A 9,471-nucleotide genomic window follows, 5' to 3' on the forward strand; every position below is an offset into this window, starting at 1 on the left:
AAGAAAAAGACAGACAGGAGTTCCCGTCGTGGAGCAGTGGTTAACGAATCCGACTAGGAACCATGAGGTTGTGGGTTCTATTCCTGCCCTTGCTCTGTGGGTTAAGGATCCAGCGTTGCCATGAGCTGTGGTGTAGGTCGCAGACGCGGCTCGGATCCCATGTTGCTGTGGCTCTGGCGTAGGCCGGCGGCTACAGCTCCGATTTGACTCCTAGCCTGGGGACCTCCATTTGCCACGGGAGCGGCCCAAGGAAGGGCAAAAAGACAAAAAAATAAAAAATAAATAAAAAATAAAATGGTGCAGAAAAAAAAAAAAAAAAAAAGACAGACAACCCAGTGAAAATGGGCAAGATACCTGAAGAGGCTAAGTAACAGAAAATTCAGCCAAGGGTTACCTCTGGGGAGGAGAGAGAGGGAAGAAACTGGGGAGGAGCAAGGACCCATAGGGCATATAGACAGGAAACAGTCTCCTTTTTAACCTAGTGGATGAGTCTAGTCTGCTATTTTAATGCTTTAAATCTTTCAAGAATACAGCCTCCTAAGTTGGTGGTACAGAGAGAGAAGCGTTCTTCTGAAGAAAGAGGAGCTGTGCTAAGACGGAGGGAGGCGTGTTGGATGCATGCAGTGGAGATGTCCACCTTACAGATGATCTCTATTTTCTCCCACTTATTTAGTTATTTGGGTCTCTACCCCTTGTGTAGGGCCGCACCTGCAGCATATGGAAGCTCCCAGGCTAGGGGTCGAAGGAGAGCTCCAGCTGCCAGCCTACACCACAGCCACAGCAACACAGGATCTGAGCCACATCTGCGCTGAGCCACATCTGTGACCTATACTGCAGCTCATGGCAACACTGCATCCTTAACCCACTGAGCGAGGCCAAGGATGAATCCTGCATCATCAGGGACGCTCATGAGATTCTTAACCCACTGAGCCACAATGGGACCTCTTTCTTCCATTTATTTTATGGATGTCTTCTCTCATCTTCCTGTGCTTTCAAGAGCATCGTGCCATCCCAGATCCAGAATTCCACCTTCCCTATTACTTTCTCGGTGCATTTCAGAGGGGATGACCCGTGAAGTGGAAGAGCATGGTGATTAGTCCTTAGACATTCAAGGCAGGCTTGCCTTGGCGAGTTCTTCTTGGGGTCAGGGGAGAATACAAGGAAAGCCCAGCTGGAGGCTGGGAGGGGTCAACCGTTAGGGTAGGTCTGGGTGGGGCTTGCAGGAAGAGGGAATAATTGGGAAACACCTGGGCTGTGAAAGCAGAACGCTGGACCGCCTCATGACTTTCTTGAATGACCTTGGGTGACTCCTCTCTCTTCTTTGGGCTTCATGTTCTTTCTAAGTAGGAAGAATGTGGTCGGGATGGTGCCTAAGGGCCAGCCGGCCCTTCTCTGTGAGGACGTGAGATCTTCGGTCCTGGGGCTGTGAGGGGTGATGGAACAGGACCTGGCATATCTCCCTGTGAATAATCCTTGGGGAAAGGCCCAAGGGCCCTCCCAGGATGGGGGTGGGTGTTTCCTGGCAGAATGAAGAAACCGTAGGTCTTGTCCCTCGTGAAACCGCAGACCCACCCTTGGCACCAGGCCAAGCTGGGGCTGCATAAAACTGAGCTTGGCCTCAGCTCTCAGCCATCCACCTTCCTGACAACATGAGGTCCAGAAGCTTCTTGGTCCTGGTGGCGGTATTCCTCATCTGTGAGACACTAGTGGCGCAGAGACTTGACAGAATACGTGAGTGGACAAGTGGCCTGGATGGGGCTGGGTTGGGGTGAGGAGAGGCTGTTGGGGGGCAGGCTGGGTCTGAGAGGGGGTCCTTCTGGAGCCTACTCTTCAGCCCAGACGGCAGGTTCCAGCGTACCCAGAGAAGCAGGAAGTTGCCCAGCAGACCTCACATGCTTTCCACCCCAGGTCTGAGGGTTCAGGGCTGCTTGTGGAGGCAGCATTGTGACATGGCCTGGACCTCAAGTGTTGATACTTGGACTGAACGTGCAATGAAGTGAGAGCCCCAGGAATCTGGGCCCTGGGTGTGGGGTCCGTCCTCTGCCTGTGTGTCCCATAAACGCACCCAAGTCATCCGTCCTCGAAGAGGGGGGTCAGAACAAAGAGGGCTTCAGAAGGCATGTGGTCTGAAGACCCCTGGTTCCCAAAGAAGGGCACTGCGACCTAGAGGGGGATGAGGAATTGTCCAGGCAATCTCCAGAGCCAGGATGGAGCTCGGGTCTCCTGGCAGGTGTCTCAGGCTTCTTTCCTTCCACTAAATTTCCTCAAAGATGCCCAATGTGACCTCGTCACCACTGAACATCTGGCTTCTCGTGAGAGTCTCAGGGCCCAGACTGGAGGGTGAGGGGCAGAAACGGACACCCAAGGGAACCCTGATCCTCTAGACCCTGTGCCCAAGGCCCAGGAAAAAGCCATGCAAGAGTGCAGACCCCAGCTAGCCCTGGGGCCCTCCCCCATCTCAAGTCACAGTTTGAGGGACACTGCAGTGAGTGGTGGTTGGAGCTGGATGAATGACTCAATAGTTGAAGCAGGCACATGGGTCTAAATGTGGGGATGTTTCTTCTTTCCACAGGTGGTCCTAAAGGTCAAGGCCAAGATCCTGTTGAGGGTCAAGACCAAGACGAAGGTCCAGGTCCAGTCAAAGTTGAAATTCTAGACATAGGACAAGATCCAGTCAAGGGTCAAGATCCAGTCAAGGGTCAAGATCCAGTCAAGGGTCAAGATCCAGTCAAGGGTCAAGATCTAGTCAAAAGTCAAGATCCAGTCAAAGCTGAACTTCCAGACATAGGACAGGATGTAGTCAAAGGTCATGAACCAGTCGAGGGTCAAGATCCAGTCAATGCCCAACTTCCAGACAAAGTACAAGATCCAGTCAAAGCCCAACCTGCAGTCCCAGGTCGATTCCTTCTCTCTAAGCGTGGCCACTGCCCTAGGATTCTTTTTCGTTGCCCGCTGAGCAATCCCTCTAACAAGTGTTGGAGAGATTATGACTGTCCAGGGGTCAAGAAGTGCTGTGAAGGCTTTTGCGGGAAGGATTGTTTGTATCCCAAGTGAGGTGAGAACTGGGAGGAAGAAGAGGAAGAGGTGACCTGTGAAGACACAGAGAGGCTGAGCGGGGGGGTGGGGGCGGGCATGATCCCAGGTTGGTCAAAGGAAGATCTGGAGGGAGGGGTGGTGAAGACACTGTGGGGCATCCAAAGCTATACCTGGGGTCCTGAGGGGGGTGACATGTAGACTTGGTCCTGCCTCCCATTGCCTCTGAGTGTTTGTCCTTTTTTTAGGGCTGCTCCTGCAACATGTGAAGTTCCCAGGCCAGGGGTCAAATCAAAGCTGTAACTGCCAGCCTACACCACAGCCACCACAATGCGGGAACCGAGCTGTGTCTGCCACCTACACTACGGCTCACGACAATGCCAGATCCTGAACCCATGGAGTGAGGCCAGGGCTTGAACCCACAACCTCAAGATACCTGTCGGGTTTGTTACTGCGGAGCCACGGCAGGAGCTCTGCCTTGGAGTGTTTGGACCTGCTGAATCACATCTCTGGTCCTCTTTTCTCCCACCAGGTGGAGTCTTGCTGCACCTACAAAGGCCTCAGGGACGCCGGCCCTGGTGCCTGCGGCACCACCCTCTCCCCCACTCGCCTAGTCTTCCCCTCATCCAGATGCCCAAGCCTGGGCTGCCTCTCTCATCGGCTTTCCAATAAAAGCCTGCTCTCAGCTGCCTTTGGTTCTGGCTCCTCTGACTTCTGGGCCCTGGAAAGTGTGGGGAGATGGCTGTGGGGTTGGGCCTGCCTGCCCCCAGTGGAGAGAGACCCACGGGAGCTGCTCGTGGTGCGGGAAGGAGAGCCTGGGCAGGACCAAAAGGCCCATTCCTGGGGTGCACCACAGAAACCCAACAATCACCCCAGAACGGCCGTGTCCATTTCACCAGGAAATGGAAACCTGGACATTTGCCTTTGACCTTGGACCAGGGAGATGAAACCCAAGCTGGGGCATACATGGCAGGCAGTTCCCTGTCTTCCCAGGGACCGCCCCTCCCCCCACTTCTGACCTGCCTCTGAGCAGCCCTGCCACTGTGACCACCCCACCCTTATGGATCCACTAGAGCCCCCCGCTTCCTTTCCTTTAATGTCCCCAGACAAAGGCTGAGCAAGCCCTGCTCGTGAAGCATTTCAGTGGTTGATGCCTGAGAGGCCTCCTGTACCACGTAATTGCTTCGAGTGAAACAATGTCCTCTCCCAGCTGTCTGTTTTAAGATGTGAACGGGGAGGCCGGACCCGGCAAGTGGCTGATCCTTTGGAGGGATTGCTGAGTAATGCTCTCTGGAGATGCATGCACACGCTGCGGTAGAGCAGACTCAGAGAGGGACGATTGGGGAGGGTGTGTGCGGGGCAAACGGGAACGGCCTCATGGCTCTACGGCTGGCACACCTGCCCCACTGCCCTTGTGCAGGGAGGTTCTCAGGGGAGGCTGAAGCTGCAGGAGGAGCCTTTGGGGTGGAGCAGAGAGAACACGGGCTTGGGAGTCAGGTGGCCTGAGTTCTAGCGCCCGCCTCCTCTCCGCTGGTTGGATGACCTCCAACAAATCTCCTTCCCTTCCCGAGCCTCAGTTGTGTATTCAGGTTGAGGGGGATTGGATGGCATCACTCGGGAAGCACAGTTCAGCCCTAACATTTTGTCCTGGAAACACTTGTGTGTGTCTCCGTGGGTGTGGGTGTTGCTCTCTGTGTGTCTGTGTGTGTGTGTGTGTGTGTGTGTTGGGCTCCTGCTGTGCGTGGAGGTGGGGAGCAGAAGCTTTGTTAGGGGTGAGAGAACAGAGAGCCCAGTGCCCCTGGGCCCCTCGCAGGAGCCTACAAGCCAAGGTTACCTTCTCATTCTCCAGGGACTGGGCTGGACCGTGCATTTGGAGCACAGGCAAGAGCAGTGCCTAAGCTTCTGGCCTGACAAACACAACACACCATTAGTGGTAAGAATAGCTTCTGCACCTGAGCGTCTTCTCTCTTCCAGATCCCACACTCAGTGTGTTATGTGTATTGTCTGATTTATTTCACATTCATACGCTCTCAGTTGGAGAGTGTACCCATCTTCAATGCTGTTAAAAGATTGGAGCCACGCAGGCATCGCTAATCACCCAAAGACACACAGTTACACAGTGATGATAAATCATATTTTTAAAAATATATCTTGGGAGTTCCCATTGTGGTTTGGTGGGTTATAAAGCCCACTAGCAACCATGTGGATGCAGGTTCGATCCCTGGCCTCGATCAGTGGGTTAAGGATCCAGAGTTGCCAAGAGCTGTAGCGTAGGTGGCAGATGTGGCTTGGCTTTGCTGTGGCTGTGGTGTAGGCCAGCAGCTATAGCTCCAGTTCATCCCCTAGTCTGGGAACTTCTGTATGCCATGGGTGGGGCCCTAAAGGCCCCCCCCAAAAAATTATCTTGGAGTTCCCACTGTGGTGCAGTGGGTTAAGAATCTGACTGCAGTGGCTCAGGTCACTGCAGAGGCATGGGGTCAATCCCCAGCTTGGCACTGTGGGTTGAAGAATCTGGCTTTGCCAAAGCTTCTGTGTAGGTCACCACTGCGGCTTGGGTTCAATGCCTGGCCTGGGAACTTCAATATGCTGCCGGTGCAGCTGTTAATAAAAAGTCTTCTTTTTTTTTTTTTTTTTTTTTAGTTTTATTTATCTATTTATTTTTCTTTCGCTATTTCTTGGGCTGCTCCTGTGGCCTATGGTGGTTTCCAGGCTAGGGGTCGAATCGGAGCTGTAGCCACCGGCCTACGCCAGAGGCACAGCAACGCAGGATCCGAGCCGCGTCTGCAACCCACACCACAGCTCACAGCAATGCCGGATCGTTAACCCACTGAGCAAGGGCAGGGACCTAACCCACAACCTCATGGTTCCTAGTCGGGTTCGTTAACCACTGCGCCATGCCAGGAACTCCTAAAAAGTCTTCTTAATCTTATGGAGGTAGAGTCGAGTCGATTGACAAGGTTGTGTTCATTTCTGCGGCACAGCAAAGGGGTTTAGCTACACATATATATACATTCTTGTCATATTCTTTTCCATGATGGTTTATTGCAGGATAGTAAATAGAGTGCCCTGTGCTATACAGCGGCACTGTGTTTTTTATTCACTCTCTATATAGTTGTTGTTGCCTCTGCTAATACCAGACTCCCAGTCCATTCTTCCTCTATGGCAACCACAAGTCTGTTCTCTATGCCTAGGAGCTAACCACAGAATACAGGAGGCAGAAGAACAAATAAACGAGGTGGAGGACACATGAGTGGAAATTACGGATGCAGTACAGAAAAGAGAAAAATTATTGAAAACAAATGAAGAGAGTCTCAGAGAATTCTGGGACAATGTTAAACACACCAACACCAATATTATACGGATTCCAGAAGGAGAAGAGAGAGAGAAGGGCACAGAAATAATATTCCAAGAGTTAATAGCCGAAATCTTCCCCAACATGGGAAAGGAACCCCTCACTCAAATCCAGGAAGCTCAACGAGTACCATATAAAATAAGTCCAAGGAGGAACACCCCGAGACACATAGTAATCACACTGACCAAAACTAAAGACAAAGAGAAAATATTGAAAGCAGCTAGGGAAAAGAAACAAATAACATACCAGGGAAACCCGATAAGGTTGTCAGCAGACTTTTCAGCAGAAACTCTGCAGGCCAGAAGGGAGGGGCATGATATACTTAACGTGATGAAAGGAGAAAACCTCCAACCAAGACTACTTTACCCAGCAAGGCTCTCATGCAGATTTGAAGGAGAAATCAAAAGCTTCACAGAGAAGCAAAAGATAAGAGAATTCAGCAACACTAAACCAGCTTTACGACAACTACGAAAGGAACTTCTCTAGGCAGAAAAGAAAAGGCCACAACCGGAAACAAAAATACCACAAATGACAAGGCTCACCAGTAAAGGTATATATACAGCAAAGGTATGAAATCATCCACGCACAACTCTGCCACCAAAATCAGAAATCCTGAGAAGAGGTGGGTACAAATGCAGGACGCTGGAGATGCACTTGCAATTAAGAGACCAACAACTTAAAGCAATCTCATATATATATCTCTAGACTCTTATATCAACACTTCAGAATAACTGCAAACCAAAACTCTACAACTGACACACAAACAAACAAGAAAAATCAACTCAAATACAACACTAAAGATAGTCATCAAACCAGAAGAGCAGAGAACAAGAGAAGAAGGGAAGAAAAAAGAGCAGCAAACACAAATCCAAAGCAATTAATAAAATGGCAAGAAGAACATACACATCAATGATTACCTTAAATGTCAATGGACTAAACGCCCCAACCAAAAGACATAGACTGGCTGAATGGATACAAAAACAAGCTCCAAATATATGCTCTCTTCAAGAGACCCACTTCACTTCTAGGGACACATACAAATTGAAAGAGAGAGGATGGAAGAAAACATTCCATGCAAACGGGGATAGAAAGAAAGCCGGAGCAGCAATACTCAATTTTAACAGAAAAAAAATAGACTTTAAAATGAAGACTATTTTAAGGGACAAGGAAGGTCACTACATAATGATCAAAGGCTCAATCCAAGAAGAAGGTATAACAATTTTAAATACCTACACACCCAACATAGTTTCACCACAACATATGAGGCAACTGCTAACAACCTTAAAAGGACAAATTGACAATAACACAATCATAGGGGGGACTTTAACACCCCACTTACAGCAGTGGACAGACCATCCAGACAGAAAATCAGTAAGGAAACACAGGCCCTGAATGAAGCATTAGACCAGATGGACTTAATAGATATCTATAGGACAGTCCATCCAAAAGCAACAGAAAACACATTCTTCTCAAGTGCACGTGGAACATTCTCTAAGATTGACCACATCCTAGGCTCCAAATCTGACCTCACTAACATTAAGAAAATTGAAATCACATCAAGCATCTTTTCCAACCACAACTGCTATGCGCTGGAAATCAACAACAAGAAAACAACTGCAAAAAGCACCAATACGTGGAGAAGCAACAACATGCTACTAAACAACCAATGGATCACTGAAGAAATCAAAGAGGAAATTAAAAAATACCTAGAGCAAATGACAACAAAGATACAACACTCCAAAACCTACAGGATGCAGCAAAAGCCGTTCTAAGAGGAAAGTTTATAGCAACACAAGCCTACCTCAGGAAACAAGAAAAAGCTCCAATAAACAAGCTAAATTTACATCTCAAGCAGCCCAAGAGGGAGAAGAACAGACAAGACCTAAAGGTGGTAGAAGGAAAGAAAGCATGAAGATCAGAGCAGAAATCAATGAACTAGAAACAAAGAAAACCACAGAAAAGATCAATGAAACAAAAAGCTGGTTCTTTGAAAAGATCAACAAAATTGATAAACCCTTGGCCAGACTTATCAAGGAAAAAAGAGGGAAGACTCAAATCAATAAAGTTAGAAATGAACAAGGAGAAGGAACAACGGACATCACAGAAATACAAAGGATCATAAGAGACTACTGTATGCAACTGTATGCCAATAACAGAAAACCTAGAAGAAATGGACAGATTCTTAGAAAGGTACAACCTTCCAAGACTAAACCAAGATGACATACAAAAGACAAACGGACCAATCACAAGAACTGAAATGGAAACTGTGATTAAAAAACTGCCAACAAACAAAAGTCCAGGACCAGATGGATTCACAGGCAAATTCTATCAATCATTTAGAGAAGAGCTAACACCTCTCCTTCAGAAACTATTTCAAAGAATTTCAGAGGAAGGATACTCCCAAACTCATTCTGTGAGGCCACCATCACCCTGATACCAAAACCAGACAAAGATACCACCAAAAAAAGAAAATTACAGGCCAATTTCACTGATGAACATCGATGCAAAAATCCTCAGCAAAATACTAGCAAACTGCATCCAACAGTACATTAAAACGATTGGACATCATGATCAAGTGGGATTTATCCCAGGGATGCAAAGATCCTTCAATATCCACAAATCCACCAGTGTGAGACACCACATTAACCAACTGAAGAATAAAAACCATGTGATCCTCTCAATAGACGCAGAAAAAGCCTTTGACAAAATCCAGCACCCATTTCTGATAAACACCCTTCAGAAAGTGGACACAGAGAGAACCCACCTCAACATCATAAAGGCCATGTATGACAAACCCACAGCAAACAACATTCTCAATGGTGAAAAGCTGAAAGAATTCCCACTGAGATCAGGAACAAGACAAGGATGTCCGCTCTCCCCACTACTCTTCAACATGGGTTTGGAAGTCCTAGCCACAGCCATCAGAGAAGTAAAAGAGATGAAAGGAATCCAAACTGGAAAGGAAGAAGTAAAACTATCACTCTTTGCAGATGACATGGTACTATACCTAGAGAATCCTAAAGACTCTACTGGAAAAATGTTAGAGCTCACCCATGAATTTGGCAAAGGCACAGGATACAAAATTA

The 9,471-nt window shown here is 48.4% G+C and overlaps 1 protein-coding gene across 1 annotated transcript; it reads left to right on the forward strand.

Annotated features, from left to right (window-relative positions):
- On the forward strand, positions 1,590–3,729 carry SPAI-2 (sodium/potassium ATPase inhibitor SPAI-2). The gene is made up of 3 exons (NM_001004032.2): positions 1,590–1,731; positions 2,573–3,055; positions 3,566–3,729. The coding sequence occupies exons 1-2, from the start codon at positions 1,650–1,652 to the stop codon at positions 3,052–3,054; spliced, it is 564 nt and encodes a 187-aa protein (NP_001004032.1). The 5' UTR covers positions 1,590–1,649; the 3' UTR covers position 3,055; positions 3,566–3,729.

The sequence above is a fragment of the Sus scrofa genome, chromosome 17, assembly GCF_000003025.6.
Source record: "Sus scrofa isolate TJ Tabasco breed Duroc chromosome 17, Sscrofa11.1, whole genome shotgun sequence".
Taxonomy (NCBI): domain Eukaryota; kingdom Metazoa; phylum Chordata; class Mammalia; order Artiodactyla; family Suidae; genus Sus; species Sus scrofa.

Excerpts from the sequence above, each read along its gene's own strand:
- SPAI-2 (NM_001004032.2), top strand. The coding sequence starts at position 1,650 with ATGAGGTCCAGAAGCTTCTTGGTCCTGGTGGCGGTATTCCTCATCTGT. Across the intron at positions 1,732-2,572 it reads GCAGAGACTTGACAGAATAC|GTGGTCCTAAAGGTCAAGGC; the intron begins GTGAGTGGACAA and ends TTCTTTCCACAG.